This window comes from Megalops cyprinoides, chromosome 21 (genome assembly GCF_013368585.1).
Source record: "Megalops cyprinoides isolate fMegCyp1 chromosome 21, fMegCyp1.pri, whole genome shotgun sequence".
Lineage (NCBI taxonomy): Eukaryota > Metazoa > Chordata > Actinopteri > Elopiformes > Megalopidae > Megalops > Megalops cyprinoides.
The window spans coordinates 27,374,899-27,397,955 of record NC_050603.1 but is presented as its reverse complement, the minus strand read 5'-3'; the positions used below and the strand labels follow the sequence as shown (position 1 = coordinate 27,397,955).

General features: G+C 43.9%; 1 protein-coding gene across 8 annotated transcripts in view; it reads right to left on the bottom strand.

Moving 5' to 3' along the window:
- akap9 (A kinase (PRKA) anchor protein 9) overlaps positions 1-23,057 on the bottom strand; it is a 110,745-nt gene that overhangs the window by 55,191 nt on the left and 32,497 nt on the right. For 7 of the 8 annotated variants that reach the window (XM_036555448.1, XM_036555449.1, XM_036555450.1 and 4 more), the window contains 15 exons: positions 19,388-19,432; positions 18,703-18,762; positions 18,100-18,267; positions 17,205-17,360; positions 16,505-16,702; positions 14,041-16,398; positions 12,896-12,976; positions 12,356-12,569; positions 7,087-7,154; positions 5,835-5,976; positions 5,635-5,732; positions 5,312-5,423; positions 4,506-4,704; positions 2,123-2,180; positions 1,203-1,511 (listed from right to left, as the gene is read on the bottom strand). In XM_036555448.1, the coding sequence (XP_036411341.1) occupies positions 1,203-1,511; positions 2,123-2,180; positions 4,506-4,704; positions 5,312-5,423; positions 5,635-5,732; positions 5,835-5,976; positions 7,087-7,154; positions 12,356-12,569; positions 12,896-12,976; positions 14,041-16,398; positions 16,505-16,702; positions 17,205-17,360; positions 18,100-18,267; positions 18,703-18,762; positions 19,388-19,432 (4,266 nt within the window). The remainder of the gene's footprint in view (positions 1-1,202; positions 1,512-2,122; positions 2,181-4,505; positions 4,705-5,311; positions 5,424-5,634; positions 5,733-5,834; positions 5,977-7,086; positions 7,155-12,355; positions 12,570-12,895; positions 12,977-14,040; positions 16,399-16,504; positions 16,703-17,204; positions 17,361-18,099; positions 18,268-18,702; positions 18,763-19,387; positions 19,433-23,057) is intronic. The other variant, XM_036555452.1, reaches the window with a different exon arrangement.

Sequence of the window (23,057 nt, the reverse complement as noted above, 5' to 3'; positions counted from 1 at the left end):
CGATATAGCCATCGTGATGTATCGCACAGCTAAATCTATCATTACTTCCAGCCTGTTCCCCTTTATCTTCCTTGATTAACAATAAAACAAATAATTCACAGAATAATTGACACCAATCGAAAATAAATGATTATGCTTGCGAAACAGCGATAACTGTCTGTAGTTTGTGTGCTTGCGAAAGCGACAACATGAGATTTCACATTATAGCTTTCTTGTGTTAAAAAACTCAAATTACAAAACGGAGCTAAATTTAGTTAAATCGATTTAAATTACTGAGAATAAACTTTCAGGTTAGGTTGAGTGCAATGAACAATAGCATTTAGAACACAGACCTCACAAAAGCTGTGATGTGTCATGAGCATTTAACGTAATTTACATCGATAAATGCCATCCTTGTTAATTAATCTCACGTTGTAGCTTTCGCAAGCACACAAACTACAGACAATCTGCGCTGTTTCACGAGCGTAATCATTTACTGTATTTACAATTGGTGTCAATTATTCTGTGAATTATTTGTTTCATTGTTAATCAAGGAGGATAAAGGGGAACAGGTTGAAAGTAATGATAGATTTAAAGGTAGTGTTTCCGCTTCCCCTGTTTCCAGCTCACCCGCCGCCACTGAAAAACATACGGGGAAAAAACCTAACGCCACATACCGGGAATAGCTGTTATTGCGCTAAAAATAGCTGTGTGATACATCGCAATGGCTATATCGTGCAGCCCTATACATGGTCGACCCAGGAGGGAAAATGAAATCCTCCATTGTTGTTTACTAGTTCATCAACCGTCTCTGCTGTGTTGCGTTCTTCGCACGCTTTTATGATGTCACATTACTTACCTAGCTGACACAGCAATCGCCATCCAGCATACGTCCCGCCTATTAAGTAGGGTACGGCTGGCAGTGGAGACAAGCCATACCAGGGTTTACCGTACCAAACCGTGACGTAACAAACTGAACTGTACCGTACTGCTTGGTGGAAATGCACCAAGTGTCAATGCATTAAGAACTGGACATTTCTGATAGAAGCAAGCAAAGTGCTGCTGGTGTGATGGGGCAGGATTGGTATTCACTGCTAGCACAGTCACTTTGGATAAAAGCATCTGCGAAATAAACTGAACAGACTGAATGAGTGGCTACCTGCTCGATCCTGCCAGTAGAAGATTAAGCCATGCATGCAGCATGTGGCAAACCAGAGAGGTACCTTAGCAATCTCCTCCTCCACTTTCTCCTTGTGCTGCTTCTCCAGAGCGTGGATGAGTGGGAGGGGGTCCCGCCCCTCGATGGAGCGCACTCCGCCGTTGATGCTCTCACAGTGCGGTTTAGGCGCTTGTGTCTCCTGGCTGAGTTGCTCCTCTAACCGCTGCAGCTCCCTGCAGTGCTGCTCCTTTAGGGCCGACACCTCCTCTAGGTACTTCTTATACAGCGCCCTGTGCAGGGCCTGCAGCTCCTGGGCTAGCCCCGCCGACTCTGCCAGCTGCTTCAGCTCCGTGTCCACGCCTGCGTCCTCCAGCTGGGGACAGGAGGAGGGATAAACATTTGCAGCATTCAGTTCCCCTCTCTCTTAGGGCCTATTCACACATTGCCCTCTAACAAGAGCACCAATTCTCCTCTGTGTCTTTCTGAGACAGATGCACAGAGAAATACCCCCTAATTAAGCAGCTCTTCATAATGAAAAAAGCCCCTGTCTGAGTGTACAGCCTGTCTCTCCTGCTCTTGCCCCCTCTCCCCCACTCACTCCTGGAGCCAACTGCAGCTAGACACAGGCTGTCCAGTGGAGATGCAAGGGGTGTATGTATTAAAATCGACTGGCTCACTCACGCAATGAAAATTGGCCTTTCATGCGGTTAGTAACTACAGCCACGCGTGCATTACATAATTGTGCCTAGTTTCTTCCATCGTCAAATCCACTCTAACATGCCCTCCTCCTCCCCATGCACCATGGGAGATCTGGGGCACGAAGTAGCCATGGGCTGCCTTCCCTCTCCCTGGGACAGCTCATTGAGTCACATTATTTAAATGAGCATTTCACTTCAAAAGCTCCAGTTCAATGCACTGTGTGTTAAAGAACACAGTAAAATGTATTTATTAACATGCTGAAAAGAAAAAAAATTAAATGCAAACCTTAAATTCCTCACTGTCTTCTTCCCTCTGTTCAGAGAACAGTGATTCACTTGGAAGCCTGAAAGACAGGTCAGAATTAGGTCACCTTCACTAATCACATCATGCAGGAATACATGTGACATTTTTTTATTGACCATATAAATTTGTGGAATCAAACGAACAGTCTATATGGCAGCTCTGCTGTGCCAAACTGAGAAGGAAAACAGCAAAGTGAAAATGACCACACCAGAAAGCGCTGCACTTCCACATAGCTCCAATAACGGTATTCCATTTCCCATTCTGCACACGTGATTAATGCCATTATGAAAAATCAGATGCAATCAGATGCAGACCATTTCACTTTCCATTTTATTTCTCACTCGCTTTTTTGTTGCCTTGCCTTTTTCACTTAGATTTTCATTTTGTCATCAAAAATACTCTATTTACACTATTTATTTGTGTACATTTACAAAATAAGCACGTGTATACATACAAAATATAAACATATGACATTAATCTATATACATGTATATAAAAAATTGTTATGGTATGAATACATATACAGCATAATAACAATATGTTTGTGATAAATGTGCTGAAAACCAAAGGCTGAGTGACCTCAATGTGGACTACTGCTACTGTGCCCCTAAACGAGATTCATAACCGGAATTACAGTTACTGATTTACTGAAAAGAATGTTGCATTCCAGTAAAAATGGTATAGGTATTATATTAAAGTATATATACATTTAAATGTATGCATTTTTGAGCCCTGCTAAAATATCTGCATAACTTCATCAATCACAAATGATTTTTTTTCCTCTTCATTATGGTGCCATTAAGGTGGATTTGGGCCTGTCAGTCATTGCAGTTATTATGGAGTGAACATCTGCAAAGGCTTTATAACTATGGACTCAGGCCACTGAAAGCAATGAGCAATAGCAAACTGTGATAACTCCTCACCAGCAGCTGGCGCTCTCATCCTTCACATTATAAGGAGCCACTGTATCCATACCCAGCATGGTGTACACCATGGGTGTACTCACCCAAACACATATTTTTGACATTTTTTTGTACTTAAACAAAATAAGGTACATACTTGTCATCGATGGCAACTATTTTGAAAAAGCAGACCAATCAAGAGCCCTACTGTGTGCCAATACTAAAGTGGAAATAGCCAACATCTTAAGTGTGATCTATCTAATTATTTCCATTTGCATTTGACAATAATGAGAGGAGCATACTATATCACCGAGATGATCAATTACCTACCAAGACAAGAAACTCCCCCATTCCTCACAATGAGTCCATCTTTGGGAACTATATACAGAATTTGGCCATCACTAACCTACTAACCTATACTGCAAAGGCTTTTGCAGCCCTTAAATACTTAACATTGACTGCATGAGTGGAACTACTTCAAAGCATTTCAAATGCACTTGTAGATTAACGTACTTCAGTACAGAGAACAGCATATGACACAATATGATGGCTATAAAAATACATTAGTCTATATACCCCAGCCCTTGGAGCAATCATTTTCAGTGAATGACTAATGTGGAAAGTATAATATAAATACCACCAACTGCCTGGATTTAAGCTGCTCACATACCAGCTTTCACAGCTATTTTAGCAAATGGCAATACAGTAATGTGTCAAATATAGTATAAGTCCTACTGTTGAAGAAGTGGCCAAATAATGTAATTGAAATCTACTTAAAATCAGTAATGAGTCTACTAATGCTTTTCCAATTAGACTGTGTGAATGGCTGCGGCTCTCGTGTTTCCCTGCACAGTGGTATCAGGTCACTGGGCTCCATGGTGTCCTCATGCTCTCTTTCACGAGGACACAAAGCAGAAAGAACATGAGCAGGATCCTCATTAATGTTTAAGCAACTCCCGGAGGTAATAAAATCTCACTTTCTCACCCGTCTCCACCACAGTTATTCTAATCACACCGCAGGCCATATTCTACTAACTTACACTGATCAATGTGCCTCCTCTGCCTCCATGTCTACACCAGAGACTGGAATCTTCATTTTAAAGCTAATGTTCATTACATATGCATGTAAAACTAGGTCAGGTGGTGCATTCAGCTGTGCATTACAGCTGTTAACCATAATAATGTTGGTGAGTGAAAGCAAATTTAATGTGTCCTGCAGCAAGAATTTAAAAAGTTCTTGCTAGATTCGAGAACACAAATGCCTGCGCTTGCAGAGTGGTAACTGAGTAGTGGGTCTTGTAGGGAAAGCACAAGTCATTTCGTCAAGTTCAGCTCTGTACCCCCTGGGCCAGAAAACACTGCGACTGCCTCTCTGATGTGGCCCGGGATATTCTGTGGCTACCTCTCTGATATGGCCCAGGACACTCTGTCACAGCTTCTCAGATGTAATCTGTGTAATCTACCTGCTGAGGTACTCAGAGACCATGAGCTCCTGGAGGCGCTGCTGCAGCAGGATGAGCTCAGCTGCATAGCGCTGCTCAGAATCCTTGGCCTGCTGCTCGTAGTGGGCCCGCATATGCTGCATCTCCTGGCTGTGCTGCTGCTCCAACCTGGCCTGCTGCTGCTGGAACTCAGCCTTCAGTCTCTCCATCTCCTGCAGGCCTAAGGGGCCATCAGGACATAACCACACACATTACATTTCATTACATCATATTCATTTAGCAGCCGCTCTTATCCAGAGAACCGTCCAGCACAGGAAAACAGAAGTGTCTCCACCCAGAGCAATATTGTCAGACCAGGCTAACACTCCCAGTGAGTTTGAGCACACCACCATTCAAACACCACTAAAAGTTAACTTGTGCTCAGGTGAGATGAGACAGCCTAGAAAACTAAGGGAAGTCAAGTACATACACTCCCATATATCACACTGTCTCTAGATCACAATACCCACAACACATCAGTAATAATCTAGTCAAAACGGATCAGCTTTAAAGTGCCACTGTCAACCACTACAACTCATCTCCCCATTTCAGGGGATTAATTCATAATGGACTGTGGATGACAGCAATACATGCACATAAATACCAAGTAGTGTGGCATTAGGTAAACAGCAGCCTGAGAGACCCTGGGGAGCTACGATGTGCACATGTTCCAGTATAATAAGGAACGTAGTACCCCAATCTATATTTTGGTTGTCCTGCGGAAGATTGTGCAGCAAATGAAACCTCTGCAGAGCACAAAGACATGAGGAGAGTAATGGAAAAAATACCACTGAGATCCTGGGGTCTGGACGGAGAGCTGTCAATCATGCTGCGCAGACGGGTGGTCTCCTCCTCGCTGGCGGACTTCAGCTCATCATAGGCCTCCTGCAGCAGCACCAGCTGCAAGCACAGCAACCTGTCCATCACCTTGCCCCCAAAATGAGGACTCAGCTGCCCCAATGCATTGTTTTGGACAGTTTTTTTCACACTTGGGTGATGCTGAGACCACTAAGAAATCCACAAAAGTGTAAAAACTCAGAAGTATAAACTGTGAACCTGTAGTGAGACAACAAAATTGTTTCTGAAGACTGTAGATGATTTTTATGGCTACCTTGTTACGGTCAGCATTCAGTAAGGACTGAAGGTCTTGAAGGCGATTGCATTCCTGCACAATCCTTTCCTTTAAAAACTGTAAGTCTGCATACAGAGCTAGTGGAAAAATGAGAAAAGACAATGTTTAACCTTCATCAAATAAAGTAACACTTTGAGTGAAACATATTCAAATTATATGGAATTAAGACTGTGAAGTACCCTTTGCTACATGAAGCAGTGATCTTGGATCTTTGATATTCTCCTTTGTGACATCACTGAAGATACCCAAATTTGTCTCCTCCTCCAATTCTTTGTGCTGGAGCAGTTCCAAATAATCCTCTCCAAGAATTTTTGCAAACGACTGAAAACAGAACAAAATACAAGCTCTAAAAATGTTTGAGCGCTTCACAAGTATTGTTAGATGCAATTAAGAGACCAGGCTGAAATGTCATGGAGAGCACATTTGTGCTGCAGACAGGGAAAATGACTACTGTCCATAAATCAAAGGACAAACAAGGCAAAGCACATTACACTACAAAATACTATTCATTTCCTTGAGAAAATACAAAGCATAAAAAACTGTAAAAGGTTAACTAGCATTGCTTAGCACAGGACCTTACTAAGTGCAGTTTATGCCCAGATGTAAGCAAAACATGGTACGTTGTCCTTGACGTTCCTCAACATATTTTAGCAAATGGTGTTTGACTCTCCCAGAACCCTAAATCTGCGATATACATGACTTACTGTTTACACACAAGTCACTGTATCTTCATAATCGTATTAGCATTTTCTAATGGACAGTTTTCAAACCATTGGATCCTAATTCAACATTGATTCACTGATTAATTCAAAAGCTTTTTTTTTTTAAATCCAATTAGCATCTTCTATCCAGATTATATCTGTTCTAAAATAATTCAGATTATCCAACTGCAGTTATTTTTCAGTTCATTCAGTGGCCAGGGAACTAAGCAACTGTCATTATTTTCTAATTTATATAGCTACATACGTTGAAAAAAGGACTATGCCATATAATATTTTTAGAATGTGCTACAGTGAGCCAGTTACAGTAACAAAAGATAGCCACATGTGTACATCATATTAAAAATAATTTCCAGTTATTTAAATGCAGCATTTCTCCACAACATGCATGTTTTGCTGCAAAAGGTCTCTATTCAATCTCGCCACTGGTCTTTGCTACTGTCAACTGAGTCTTGCTTTCTCCCCCATAGTCACATAAGAAGTTTGCCTTCATCAATGACAAATGCTGCCTAACAAAGGAAGGTAAGATGAACAGAAATACACCTAACGTTCAGTTAGGCACAAAACCCACTTCTTCAGTAATTATGTTTCTGCATTAAGAATTTTTTCCCCAGTTTGTCCCATCAAATGAATCAATGTATCGGTCTGAGCTATAAAACCTCCATATATTTATTAGTTTGGTGTCTGTAATATATTCAACAGATACTTTTACCATGAAGAGCTGACTGCATTCTTCAGACACCATTTGGATTACATTCTGGTACCTTGAGGATCTGGAGTCTTCTCCATGTAGAACATTCAGGAAAAGAAAGTCTGGATTAACAATATGTTCATGAAAAAAACAAAGCTCAATGGAGTGAAATGGAGCAAAATGGATAAACAGTCTGACTCAAAGCCATATAAAACAAACCTCATGTACAACACCTCCAAAATCAAAGCTCATAATTCAACAGTCAGCATCACACACACACACACACACACACACACACACACACACACACGTTCAGAGTGGTATGACATTTCATAACGAGGCCTACCCTCATGCAATTTACAGTGTTAATAGGAATGGAGCTGACCCAGACAGAAACAGAGGTGATTCTGTGGTGTATCTGTACTCTCTTAGGCTATTCTGGCCTATGGTGAGGGGCTTCCTATTTCTGCTTGCATAACCCTGATGTTTACCTCTGAATGGCTGCTTATTTCTCCGCATAAGAACAACAAAAATGTTTGAAGTTTCCACTTTACAGCACTGCACGCAATTTAAGTTAAATACCCGATCATCTACTTACATGTTACATATAAATGCATCTTATCTTCTGTTACATACCCTGCGGCAACACTGCAGGGAAGCATAAAAATTCAAAGTAACCTATGGAGTAATACTGCCATTTAATGTAATATTCACAGCAGAGCCCCATCCCTGTTTACACTGCCATGGAGATCAATCAGAATTGGTCAATCGAACAGGAGTATGTCATGCAGGTATTTCTGTCTGAGAGGCTGTTAAAAGAAACAGCACCAGCTTTGGGCTCTGGAGCCTGAATACTGAGGAGAGCTGAGGAAAGCTTAAGGGACAGCCATATTGGCCTTGGACAGGAAAAGAGTATCTAGAGAGACAACTGCTGGAAAAGTTACCTAATGACAAAAGCCATGCTGCTCAGTACAGAGGATGATTTATGACTGTGTGCCTCTTACCGTGATTTGACATGTTAGTGTGTTCCCTTAAAATGCTGAACTTGTACAAATTAATGTTGTATAAACTATGTAGGTATTTTTAAGATCAAAGAAAAATCCCAGAGATCCACAAGCTTCTGGGATGGCTGAATCCTGCCAGTTAACCTCACACAGTTCCAGTGCTATGTGTGGTGGTGGTCTCAGAGTAGTGAGAGAGCTACTAGACTATCCACCTGCATCCACTACTGCTGATCGTGGGAGAAGATGGACTTGGTCATCTCACATAAATTTGCAGAACTGTAGTAAGAACTGTAGTTTTATACTTTAACAAATGTCACTGTTACAGAACTTTCCAAAACACCCCTCTGATAAGAGTTTAAGTCAGCGCTCCTCCTGTGTGTTCGTTCATTGTGCCACCGCTAAGTTACAATCTGCTCTTCATAAAGGCAACCTCGCTGTTGCATGGCAACGTGTCATAAGTCCATATGATCCATGCAGTGAATTAATAGCACATAAAAGAATAACAGTGCTATCCAATTAAAGGTAGGCATGGCCTGTGGCTTTTTGAAGTGAAAACCACAGTAGTTGATAGGGAAGAGAGAGCAGGCCATGGAGGAGGAAAGTGTTAGAATCTACATTGTATTAATCGAATTATCCACAGGAACTGTCCCAGGTCAAAGCGTCACTACCATACCAAGGCAGATGGCACCAAATCATCTGTGCGAATTGACACAGAACAAAGGATCATCAACACATCAATGCCTGTAATCCACTGCCTCTGTCTCAACCCAATCAACAACTGTTGAGGTGTGGCCTAATCACACCTAGGTTTTTCTGTGAGTGCTCATCTGAGCCTAGGCAGCCTCAGTTCGGGCACTGCTTGCGTGCGTAACTTTGGCCCCTAGGGAATAAACCTTGTCTCTGCAAGACTGGTCTTCTCATTCATCACACTGCCCTTTCCACAAGGCAGAACCTAACATCTGGGGGCTGTCCAGGATATATGACAAGAGGATCGGAGATCTGGACCCCTGGATTGGGGGAGGAGGATCGGGCACCCTTAAAAAGTGGTAGGCAACGTTCCTATCAGTCATCCTCTTATTAGTATTATCCGCCATTCTATCCAGCCCAGTCTTTCTGTGACCCAGTCCGTATAGCAAGTAAGGGGGTATTCGGTATTCTCCCATTCGCGAGCAAGTCCTCTTTTGCGTGCCTCCAGTTACCCACATTTCTGTTACGTGTATTCTCCTCTACGCGCTCCGATCACGCCCACAGCGCTTAACTTCAGAATGAAGGCAGGCTCATTAAAGAGGAGTGGATTATTTAAAATAGAAGTAGACTGAGTCACAACCTCGTTTATTTTGGCTGTCAGGAAAACGTGGCACATGGACTTAAGCATTTACCATGTGAATGCCACTGAAATCCATTCAAACCATAAACCAGACTCTGATTTTGAAAATAAATGCAAAGAGAGAGCTATATTACAAATCGCCTCAAAGGAAAGCATTTGTTTCTATGTATGACATAAACCCAAAAAATAAAGTAAATATACCAAGCAACACATGTGTTGGGCCTATGTATAAAGACATGTTTGATGTGTGGAGATTCATTAACCCTTTCACACGTAACTTATTTTTTATGCTATATGGCACGCATGTTAGACTATGTTACATGGTTTATTATGTTTTCATTAGCATTATTTAGCTTTTCATAGTTTTCAGTTAGCATTTGCAATATTTTTTAATGTTAAATCACTGTTTCATCAAAGCTAAAATTTGCTAGAATTTTTCCAATCTAGTTGTCTAATCGCACCGGTTTTAACATACGCGCTAACGGCTAATCACACCGTTGTGACCATACGCGCGATGGGTTAATAAAAACGCACTATTGAGGAAGGTGCAACAAAATGCATGTTCCAATGTCCATGCTTGAAATCATGCTGAGTAGCTTGTTATTAAAAATTCACTAGTAATCACTCATCATGACTCTTCCAAAGTACTATTAGCTAAATTGATTAATGGATGGGTAACGCTCTGCTATTTATACTCATCTTAACTGATATTTCTGTTTTATTCTAATTGAACTAATTATTTACCAGGTTTGTTCACAATACCATGTGATGTAAAATGTTTTTTTCTGTTTAACAATGTAATATTGGGTGACAAGAAATGTTATTGTAGGTTAAAAATAATGACACAAATATCGCAAATTTTGAACTTTATATGTACATGTATAATAATGTTAAAAGTAGGCCTACCGCTGACTTAAAAGGCAATATCGTGTTTCGCCCTGGTAGTGGCGCTTGACTTACTACAGCCCTCAGAAGCGCATAGCTGAAAAGCGCATCAAATCAAGGGCAGAATACACGTAAATAGTGTTTACATAAGAAACTCCCAGATTTTGGGGTTGCTCCCCCGAAGCGCGTAACTGCCTTCATGGCGTGCAAATCATAGACTTAAGTCAAGGGGAGAATACACGTAGGCTGCAAAGTGCATAGCTGCACGATTGAGGCAGTTTGAGGACCGGTTCAGAGCCGGTGCCTAATCTCAAACCAGTTCTTCACGTTTTGACAGCCAAAGAACTGGCTCTCAGCCAGGAAAACTGGTTCGAGAGCAGCACCAACACTTTGCTGGTCTAGAACAAAGACTCACTACATCAGGGGCTGGGGGTGGGATTATTGTGACCAATACGACCAACTAAAACTTTGTGACAGCCATTTTTTTTAAAACCAGACCTAGTGTAGCATCTAGTCTGCCTAAAAAGAAGAAAAAGAAAAACCAGTTTCATTTTTCAATTGTTTTTCCTTGTTGCCAGCCAGCTATGTATTTCGTAGCTGTTTAGCGAGCTACTAATTTCTCATATCAATGTTACATTTGACGTTTGTATCATTGATGTGAGAAATTAGCAGCTATGCTTGCTTGGTAATGTTAGCGGACCAACAGCTAGCTAGCCAGCTACCGTAACCTTGGTAACAGTAGCTAATGTTAGCATGCTACTTTCTAACCTTGCCATTGGCTCAACTAACAATGTCACTTAACATTTGTCTTCACAAAAGACTAACATTGTATAAAGTGTAGCGGACAAGTTTGTTTTTTAAAGCACTGTTTTCTTGTTTTTGTTATTTGTTCCGGCTAGCTTGCACTGGCAGCTGCAAGCTAGCAAAACACTATGCTCACAAAACACCGCAGATTGTCTGAAATGTGTGTGCTATTGCTAAAGCTACAGCATGAGACTGTTTAATTAAAAAGGATGGCAATTTGAATAATTAAGTGGCAAGTAAGACACCAATCGTAAATAAATGATTATGCTCGCGAAACAGCGCATACCGTCTGTATTCTTGTTAATTAAACAATCTCACGATGTAGCTTTCGCAAGCACACAAACTACAGACAATCTGCGCTGTTTCGCAAGCATCATCATTTACTCTATTTACGCGATCGGTGTCGATTCTTCTGTGAATTATTTGTTTTATTGTTAATCAAGGAGGATAAAGGGGAACAGTTTGAAAGTAATGATAGATTTAAAGGTAGTGTTTGGGCTTCCCTGTTTCCAGCTCACCAGCCACCACTGCTAGCTTGGCGCTAGCAGGACGTATACAGACGTATACAGTGACGTAATGACATGACTCTCTTGCCCATGGAAAAGCAAGCCGGTTCTTAGAAGGTTTGGAAGTTGAACCAACTCCAAAGTGGCACTAGCATCAACACAGACCTAGCACCTAGTTCGCATTGGTGGAACAACTAAACTTCCAAATTGTTGTGAGGCCAGGTTTATTCTCCAGTAGTTAGAGGTCCCCGCCTGTGGGTTACAGTCCCACAGGTTCTGTTATGTGTTTGTCTGTCTTGAGGGGTTAGAATCCCCACCTGTGGGTTAGAGTCCCACAGGTTAAGTCTGGGTTCGAATCCCAATGGTTTTTCTTATTATTATTATTTGTTTGTCTGTCTGGAGGGGTTAGAGTCCCCTCCTGTGGGTTAGAGTCCCGCATGTTCTTCTTATTTTCGGGCACTGTTTGCGTGCATAACTTTGACTCCTGGGGAATAAACCTTGTCTCTGCAAGACTGGTCTCATCTTATTCATCACACTGTCCATTCCACAAAGTAGAACCTAACAAAAGGGAAAGCGAAAAGGAAAGGGAAAGGGAAACGGCCATGGAGTAGAAGGAATGCCAAAGAGGGGGAAGGCCACCATAGGGGGAGAGAGCAGACCAATGAGAGGGTGAGGCGACCATAGGGGAAAGAGCAGGCAGGCAATGGCGGCATGAATGATGGATCACAAAGGGAGTGAGGCTTTGTGCCGCCACCCTCCCTCACCTGAGTGCTGCCCTTTCAAGTTGCAGAGCTCCTGCTGGTGCCGGTCACGCAAGCTCTGCAGCTCCTGTGCATGCGAGGAGCGGAGCTCCTGCTCCAGCTTGCGCAGACATGCGTCCGTCTCTGCCCGCTGGCTGTCCCTCAGCAGCTCCAGCTGCGCAGAGTAGATCTGGGACAGGCTGATGCGCTGGGCCTCCATTTGCAGCCTGAACTCTCCCTGGAGAGAGAGCAAGAGAGAGAGAGCAGTCTTGCGCATTAGGACAGTGCTGGGAGAACCTCTGTGCTGGCAATCACCACCTTCACTCGGCTTTAACTGCATGATGATGAATTAGTTTTAATTTCAAATAATATCACGTTTAGAAACAAGTAAACCATGTTACACTGCAGCAGAGAAAAATTCAGAGATTTGTCAGAAATGAACAGCAAGGATTGCATCATAACAGTACAGACCCACAAAGCCTGTTGAGTGACCTTTGCATAATATTGGAGTGTCAAGCAGGCTAGAAAAGCAACTGAGAAGAGGCATGTCAGAGGCGTGTTTACCTGTTGTATGTGATCCATGCCTCTCTGGCCCATGACTGGGTCAGACTCACATTCCAGCCCACAACCCCTCACATTTTCAACCTACAAAAAAGCTACCATTAAAACGCAGCAAGCGCAACACGCAGCAATGAGAAGGACAACTTCAAAGAACAGCAATGGCTGAAAACTGCACCTGATCACACCTCAGTATGGAATACAGCTCACACATAGCGACGCTACTTGACTGGGAGCACATTTATATGGTTATATGAGATTGCGTGCACAACGACAGGCACCACAAAATGGCTTCCCACCTTAACAGAATTATTTTCTGCAGAACAGAAAAAACTATACTGTATTTTAAAGAGACAAATCATTTGGAAAATGAATATTCATAGTAAACAGTTTTCCCTTTTTCCCCCAGATAAGTCCAGTGATCACAGGAGACATAGTCATACAATATTGATTGATATTATCCTTATGCACGCATAGCACATTAAAAACAGAGGCGCTAAGAGGATGTGTAATCAGCTCCCCACACGTACTGGGCACTCTTCATCAATCACACACACTGCCTTTCACCGTTGCCTCATGCTAAGTGCCATCACTGGCCCTCAATCCACACAGATGTACAAGACCAATTTCACCTGAGGTGCTCTGACGAGCTTCTGCCTCCATAGTGCATTTCCAATCAGCCAAGAACTCAAAGTCTGCTACTCAGGCAATCTGTGATCAAGTCAAATGACTGCTAGAGGAATACATAATTCAATCTGAAGCCAATTGCAAAAATCATACAGCTTACTATAGGTTTCTGACTAAGGAAAGAGAAAAGGCATTCTTCTATTTAATCAAAAAAAATCCATACTATACAGAGCAGGCAGACATAACCCACAGCATCACATCGACATTTACGTTAGGCAAGGTAAATCAGTACCTGATTCTTTGATGTGTGCTCCATGACTAATCAACAGTTCAAAATGACGCACGCTGAAGGACATACCACTGCCTCGTTGAAACCTTTTAACTTTTAATTCCTCAGTTTAAATGTTGCTGTCTAATTTCCTTGCTTAAAAAAGGCGAACAGCTGCCCCCGCTGCAGCAGCGCCAGAGCTCAGGAGACTGCAGAATATGCCTGCAGTGAACGGCATGCGAGGCAGCTTGCCTACCTGTTTGCGTGTGGCGGGCTGCATCTGCTTGGGTTGGGGGGAGCGAGGCGTGCTCCTCTCCCACTCTGCGGCCCCCTCCTCCTCCTTCCCCCCTTGCTCTCTTCCCGGCAGCTCCACCGAGCCCAGCCACCTCCCGCCCCCCCTGTCCAGTGTCCTCTCGGCAGGCTGAGCCAGGGTGGCGAGCTGCTGCTGGATACTGTCACGCTCCCGCTCGGCAGTCTGCAGTGAGGACTGAAGTGCTGACACCATCCCCTGCGACAACTGGATCTGTCGCTGGTAATCCTGAATGGAGTAGGAGCCAAGGCTTGCCACACCACCGCCGCTGGCTGAGACGGCCATGCACCATCCCTCCAGCTCCCTATTCCTGGCCTCCATTGCCTGCTTCTCCAGCTCTGCCTGCTTCAGCTCACCCTCCAGGTGCTCCACTTGACTCTCTTTCAACATCAATTGCTCTGAAACTTCAGAGAGTCTCAGCGCCAGCCCGCTCTTTTCCCTCTCAGCCATCTCCAGTTTCTCCATCAGTTTCATTGTGTCCTTTCCAATTAACTCTCCCCCTTCTATAAAATCCTCCACCATTTTCCCTGCTTTGCCATCATCTTCATGCAGGTCTTTTCTCCTCCTCTCTTCAAGCCTCCCAATGTGCAACTGAAGGCTGCTCAGTTTGGTTTCATAGTCCACGGTTACCTTCAGCAGTTTTTCCTCCAGTTCTCCTTTAATGTTAACAAGGCACGTGAATTCATCCTTCAGCTCTTGATAATTCACCTCAAAGTTTTTCTCAGCGAAAGAAAAAGTGTTTTTCTGCTTCTCGATCTCCTCTTTCAACTGGAACAGCTGCCTGCTCAGCTGTTGATTTTCTCCAGTGAGGGCCTCAATGCTCTGCCATGCTCCCAAGGTCACCACCTTCTCAGGCACAGTCATGGACTTCATTTCTTCCTCCAAGGCTTTGTTGGCTTCTTTAAGATAAATATTCTCAAACTCCAACTCCTTCCTTTTGTGCTCCCAGCTCTCCTCTTTCTCCTTGACCTCCTTCTCCAGCAGTTCGTTTTTTCTTAGCAGCTCTTGAATGTCTTTTTCCAGTGTCCTCTTTTTGCTCTCCCCTTTTCCCAGCTTCTCCGTTTCTAGCTGAAGCTCCTTCAGTGGTGCAGATAAGTTTTGTGATTTGGAGCTTTCCACTGACTGGTTCAAGTCTTCTCTCAACACAGTAATTTCATGTACCAGTACATCTCTTTCTGTAGCCAAACTCTCCTTCTCCCTCTGGGCCACCTGAAGCTGCCCCTCCAGCCCCTTCTGCAGGCTTTCAAGGACTTGCTCATGCCTCAGTGCCAGCTCTTCTCTGAGGCTCTCCATGCTGAGCAAGTTCTCCCTCTGCAGGTCCTCTCTGAGCTTGGCGAGCTCCTCCTCATGGCTGAATAGCAGATGCGTCCGCAGCCTTTCCAGCTCAGCCTCCTGAGACTCGGCCATCCTGTCCAACACTGCATCCTTCTCACGCTCCAGCATGTCCAGTTTGATCTGGTAGTTGGTAACCTCAGACTCATGCTTGGTCTCCAGCTCTCTGTTGGCCTCCCGAGTGGCAGCCAGCTGAGCTTCCAGGTCGCAGATGATTTCCTGCAACTTCCTAATCTGGCTCTGCTGCAGCTCCTGTTGGGATATGCTCTGGGAGGACCTTCCGGCTCTGCCCCTCTCCGACCGCAGCTGTTGCAGCAGGTCCTCCACCTGACGCTGCAGGCTCAATTTTTCATCTGACACCTGCGCCAGGTCCTGTCTCACCCTCTCCCTCTGTGTCTGAGCCTCTTCCAGCAGCAGCCGCAGCTCAGAGACGTTTATGTGTAGCGCGTCAAGCTGACTGGACTTCTCTGAGGCCCGAGCTGCAGCCAGGGTGAGCTCTGATCTGTGCAGCTCTTTCAGTCTGTCCGTCTCGGCAGAGTGCAGGGCACAGAGCTCCTGCTTCATCTGCACAATCTGCTGGCCGTACATCTCATCCAGCCCAGCCCTGAGCTGCTCCATCTTCCACTTGAAGTCCACCTCTGTGCACTGGGCCCTCTCACTCTCTGCCCAGCTGCCGCTGTGGCTCCGCCTCTGCAGGTCCTCCACTGTGCCCATCAGCTGCTGGATCTCGCTTGACGACTGCCTCTCCTTCTGCCGTGAAACGGCCAGCTTGGCCTGACAGCTCTCCAGCTCCTGGTTTTTCTCAGCGATTTCCGCTTTCAGATCATTCAGTGACTTGTCTGACATGGCCAGCTCCTCTTTGAGCTGATCCAGTGAGCGTTTGAGGCCAACCATCGTCGTCTCCTGCTCCACGATCAATGCATCTTTCTCATTCAACCTTTTTGCAAATGACTCTTCTTGTGTTCTTCCATTCTGGAAAAACAAAAAAATGTGTTTTATTTTAATTTAATTGGACTTCGTGCGGGTGCTTCTGCCAATTGCCAACTTCTTCCAAACAATTAATGACCATCTCACTCACCGTTTCAGACTGGCTGAGACTGTGCTGCAGCTGGCTAATTTGTAACAGGTGGTCGTCAGTCTTCTCCTGGTAGCATTTCACCTCGGCATCTCTCTCCTCCAGCTGCTGCTGGTAGCTGAGGATGTGCTGCTTGGCCTGCAGGAGGTCTGCCGCTGTGCTGCTATGGCTGCTGTTCCTCAGGGACTCTCCTGCCTGCAGCTGTGGAGACAATTCACGAGAGCTACAGAACCTCCACCGCTACAAAACAACTACACCCAAGATAAAGGAGGGACAGAATGCCTCTTAATGCAGGATATGGTAATACACACAGGTGCTTACAGATACATTCATACATGGTATCAGAAATGCCGTATGCCTAGATATGCCTAGTTTGTCTTTTATGTGTAGCAGATCATTCTGTTCGAAACAATGACAATGAGGCAGCACAGGAATTTAACATGAGAAAATGCAGCGAAACACACAGAGCAGCCGATACAGAGCACATAATGAGCTGGTCAGTACAGAATAATGTGCGCAGGGATGGAGGGATCCTTTTAACTGCTAACAGAAGGGAAAGCAATAGCTTGCGCACACCATCAGACTTCGAATGATACTCTACATTTTGAGGTCAGCTGAAAATACATTTTGAATACATCTTTTCTTACACATACATTTTTTCAAGTTCTGTTTGGGAATATAAAATGTTAACGGTGCATGCTACCTGTTGGAACTGGATCTGCAGTTTCTGACTCTGCTCAGTCATTTCCAGGAACTCCTTCATGACCTCATCCTTCTCATGGCGTGCCTGCTGTAGGTTGGCAGTCAGCTGGGTGATGATGCCATCCCGCTGCTTAATGGCGGCTTCAAAGTCCTGCAGCTGCAGACGGCAGAGCCACTTTATTAGATCCACGTTTCAGGCTCTTCTGAGCGTAAGTGACGGACCAGTCCGCAGACACACATACACCATGTTTGTGTAACCTGGCTTTACTACGAATTAACACCGAACCAACAATGGGACAAGATAAATCAATACTGAAACTTTAACAATCAAGTAATCATTCTATAAGACAAATGTCAACAAACATGCTTGTACAGCATCCAAATGCAACTCCACCGTGTGCATCAATCCTTTCTTTACACCTGCAGTGAGCTGTTGGAGATTAGGCCATAATCTTAAAGGTAAGTGATAACATGTTCAATTATTAATGTCCTTTTAATATGACAATAATCTGAATTTTTTGGAGGGGGGGGGGGTACAGACAATCTGAAATTAATTAAAGTTGTCATATAAAACAAGTTTCCAAATCACATTTTAAATGGACACAAAATTTTCAGGGTATAAAATTGCCAGAGCCAACAGTGACTGGAGAAAACAAACATACACCGACCCATTATGCATACCGAACCTAAAGTAGCTACTCTATCAGATCCAGCTAGCAGTGGGTTAACTGAGAATCAGAATTCCACAGATACAGGCAGAACAAACCTCTGCACTACAGCATAGCAACACAAGACCATTACAGATGAGCACTGGAGAGCAGTGGAGAGCGCACCCTGCCACGCAGAGGGGGCTGTCCGCGTCTGAGGCGAGGACGAGGGTGAGGGGGGACGGGTACCTGTTGCACGCCTTCCGTCCCAAAGGCGGCCCTCAGTTCTGCCAGCTCCTTGTTCAATTCCTCTATGGTCTGCTTCTTCTCCGCCAGCTCTTCCTCCATAATCTGCAGCCGTGCCTGACACCCCCGAGCTTGATGCTCAGAAGATCCAGGGGTGCACATATCTTCCTCCTAAGTGGAATCACACATAATTACCAGCCTTCTGCAACCAGGGGGCCTGCTGCACAAGCTCACCCCCCCCACCACCAAAAAAAAGCTATTACCTGTCACAGCTTAGCATCTCAGTACATCCCGCACCCACCACCACCCCGATCAAATTTTGCTTTCCAAATAATTTATACCTATTAAATGTCAAGTGGCATCTTCACCTGCTGTGAAAATGGTGAGTATAGTTAGAACAGACAGCTTTGCAATCCATTGCCTTCAGATGAGACATTCCTGAGAATTGGGAGTCCCAGAAGTAAGTTTTTAAAGGAGATGGTTAGTGTACTAGAGGGAGATTTAGCATCCCAGTACATACAGAGCAGTACACAGAGATGATGCAATGCAGCTGGTAAAAGTGCTAACAGGAGCGGTTCTAAAGCAAACAGGTTCATCTTACTGTACCCAGACCAAATCCTTAGAAGACTCCTTTGCATTCTCTGTCCTCTCATGGCGACCATTTACCTGTTAATTCACAATACTGTTTGTCACAGAGGTTTACAGTTTAAGAAGGCCTCACTGTCCTTCCACATTTTACCCACTCCCTCTTATATGAAGTAATGTTAAACAAAAGAAAAGAGCCTTTTCTATACATGCTAACACTTTAGCATGTGTTTAGTGCCAGCTCTGACCAAAACCCACTTAGGATCTGGGTGGCGTAGCACAGAGAGATCAGAAGTGAAGCACACCTTGTTTTAGGTATCCAGGCCAGATTTCTGCAGTGATATTGACATTGGCTTTCAGACAGGAGTGCCTGGCAATCAGAAGAATACTGTGCTATATCAGCTGACAAACTATCTGTCAAGGCCTCACTCCTTCCTGCTCAAAGTTAGGCAGAAGAAAGGCTATGCAGCACAGCTGTCTAGTTAAGATCTCACAGATATAAAAAGCCCCTCTATCATCGAGTTCTTTCCCTGTGATAAAATACATGCCATAGCTTTGCTGGCCATAAAGACAAAACAGTATTGACTGCATTACATTTACCACCATAGTGCTACCCCTGTTCTGCAGAGTGGTAATTGGCATCTGTACGGCACAGTGATGTGAATGAGGCCGTGGGTCTGCTGTCTCGCAGCGCACATGCTAATACCTCAGATGAGCAGTCCTCCGCCGTTGTGGACACCTCGCTTTCGGGCTGAAACGCAAAGCAAGGGCAACACATCGTTAAAAAGGCAGACTCTGCATTCTGTATGGGTGCATTTTTGTTGTGTCAATGTCAAACACTGCCAACCGGGCTGACCTACATTCACCGGGACACTTTTGGGCAGGCTGCATTGTGTTTGACAGCAGGGTTCAATTCATGCTCTCAGACTCAGCTGCCTTTCACACTTCTATAACAGGAACTACATTACCGTCTGCGCCAGGCACCATTTCACAAAATGCATATGGACACTCACAATGCCATATGGCAGCACTTGAATGAGTCAGGAGTGATACTATCATAATGGATCATGATACAATACAGTTGGTCTGTAAAATGTCCTTGTACATTTCAACTACGAGTCAACCTCAGTTGAACAGGCTGAATCCAGGCTCTACTCATTTCCACATGCAAGTAAGTACGCAGAAGTCTTAACTTTGGTGGTCCTGTTTAAACTACATACGGTACCATTAAAAAAACCATAAAACAGCATGCAAACATTTTCTTGATGAAACTTAGGGAACAGATCCAATTCCAACAGGCATTAAAAATGAGAATATCTGAACATTTTTCATCAGTATGTACTCATAGACTTAACAATGGCAAGAAAAAGTATGTGAACCCTTTGGACTTACCTAGTTTTCGGCATTAACTAATCATAAAATGTGATCTGATCTACATCTAAGTCCCAAGTATAGACAAACAAAATGTGCTTAACCTAATAACACATAAACAATTATAATCTTTCATGTCTTTATTGAACACATCCATTAAACATTCACAGTGCTGGTGGAAAAAGTGAACCCTTGGATTTAATAACTGGTCGAACCTCCTTTGGCAGCAATAACCTCAAACAAGCGCTTCCAGTAGCTGCTGATCAGACCTGCACAACGTTCAGGAGGAATTCTGGATCATTCTTCCTTACAGAACTGCTTCAGCTCAGCCATATTCTTAGGATGTCTGGTGTGAACGGCTCTCTTGAGGTCATCCCACAGCATCTCTGTTGGATTCAGGTCTGGGCTCTGACTGGGCCACTCCAAAAGGTGGATTTTCTTTTTTTGAAGTAGATTTACTTCGATGTTTAGGGTCATTGTCCTGCTGCATCACCCAACTTCTACTGGGCTTCAGCTGGAGGACAGCCACCCTGACATTATCCTGTAGGATACCTTGATAAATTTGGGAATTCATTTTCCCCTCGATGATGGCAAGCTGTCCAGGCCCAAGGCAGCAAAGCAGCCCTAAATCATGATGCTCCCTCCACCGTACTTTCATGTTGGTATGCAGTGCCCTTCTTATGCCATACATAGCGCTGCGTGTTCTTCCCGAACAGCTCAACCTTAGTTTCATCAGTCCACAAAATATTTTCCCAGCAGCATTGTGGAGTGTCAAGGTGCTCTTTGGCAAACTTCAGGCGTGCAGTGATGTTTTTTCTGGTAAGCAGCGGCTTCCTCCGTGGTGTCCTGCCATGGACACCATGCCTGTTCAATGATTTGCGTACGGTAGACTCATGAACAGAGATGCTAACCAGTTCCAACGGTTCCTTCAAGCCTTTAGCGGTTACTCTAGGGTTCTTTTTTTTACCTCATTGAGCATTCTGCGTTGTGCCTTTGGAGTCAACTTGGCTGGGCGCCCACTTCTAGAGAGAGTAGCCACAGTACTGAATCATCTCCATTTGTAGACAATTTGCCCAACTGTGGACTGGTGAATACCTAAAGACTTTGAGATTACTTTGTAACCCCTTCCAGTTTTATGCAAATGAACAATTCTTGATCGTAGGTCTTCAGAGATCTCTTTTTTGCGAGGCATGGTTCACATCAGCAGATGTTTCTTGTGAATAGCAAACTCAGTTTGAGTGTTTTTTATAAGTCAAAATCGCTCTACACCTCACTCCAAATCACATTTCATTGACTGGACTCCAGGTTTGCCATGTCCTGACTCCAATTAGCTTTTGTTGGAGTCATTAGCCTAAGGGTTCACTTACTTTTTCTACCAGCACTGTGAATGTTTAATGGATGTGTTCAATACTGACATGAAAGGTTATGATTGTTTGTGTGGTATTAGGTTAAGCACGTTTTGTTTGTCTATATTTGTGACTTCGACGTAGATCAGATCACATTTTATGACCAATTAATGCAGAAAACTAGGTAATTCCAAAGGGTTCACATACTTTTTCTTGCCACTGTAGACTGGACTTTAGTCTTCAGATTCCCATTTTCCCAAGCTTGGTTGAATCTCATAGCAATTGAAGTCATTAATGTGAATGACAAATGATCTGTCCGGTCGCATGTTCTTTTCCTATGCAAAAGGATAAGAAAGCAACACTCATGCTTTCTATGGCATTCTGTATGGCCACAGTGGAGGGCTTAAGTTGGATTTCTCGTGACTTAGTAGGTTTTTGAATAACAGTCCTTTATGCTATGCAAGACAGCACTTTAATGGTTGTACTGCTCATTCTCAGTAACACACAAGCACACACACACACGCACACATACACACATAAGCGCACACACACACGCACATACACACACACACACACACAACACAAACGGTGTGCAAATGTGTTTTTGCCATCAGTTCTTATAATCCCCCCAAAATAACTCCACCAGAAATGTAAATGCTTTGTGTGCAAACCCAGGTCTGGGCAAACAGGTGCAGTGCATTGCAAAGCGGAATATACTGCCACAAAACACACCAGGCTGCATTTGTTTATAAGGGCCTTGCCACTTTGAAGCGTTGTTTCCACAGCAACCTTTCTGCAAGGAAGTTGCACGGTTACTTGAAACACGACTGCAGTAATTTAATTGTCTGCCGAAGCCAATTTCACCTTTCACTTACAAATAAAAGAAATCACTACTGGTTGCCCTTGACCGGGAAAAAAAAACCCCACTGTGTCCCTGTGTTATGGCCCCTGTTACGTCTGTCAGGCAGGGATTTGTGGGACATGTCATTTCAGCACAGAGCCTAACAGTGATATAGATCATTGAAAAAAATACTAATTAATACTAAATTAATAATTTAGTTAAAACTAAACCAACTGCCATACAAGATGTGAGACAAGACTGTAAGCACATTCACACATGTAAACATGTTAACATCCAGATTAGAATACTGTAATGCCCTCTTGTCAGGATGTGCAAATGTCTCACTAAAACCCCTTCAGCTGGTACAAAACGCAGCTGCTCGTATCTTAACTAGAACTAAATGCTTTGAGCACATTACCCCAGTTCTAGTTTCTCTCCATTGGTTACCCATTAAATACCACATTGATTTTAAAATACTCTTACTCACATTTAAGGCTTTAAATGGGCTTGCCCCTCCCTATTTTAAGGACCTTCTTCACCCATACCTTCCACAAAGAGCCCTTCGTTCCCAAAATGCCAGGCTTCTCATTGTTCCAAGAGTGGGCAAAACTACTACAGGTGGTAGAGCCTTTTCCTATCGAGCCCCTCTCCTGTGCAACAGCTTACCCAACGAGGTTCGGGGAGCAGACTCTCTCTCCACCCTTAAGTCTAGGCTTAAAACATATCTATACAGTAAATCCTTCAGCTGAGGTACATGGCCTGGTGCTGTAATGGATCATAGAGTCTCTGGTGGACTAAGTGGTCATTGCATGCATGGC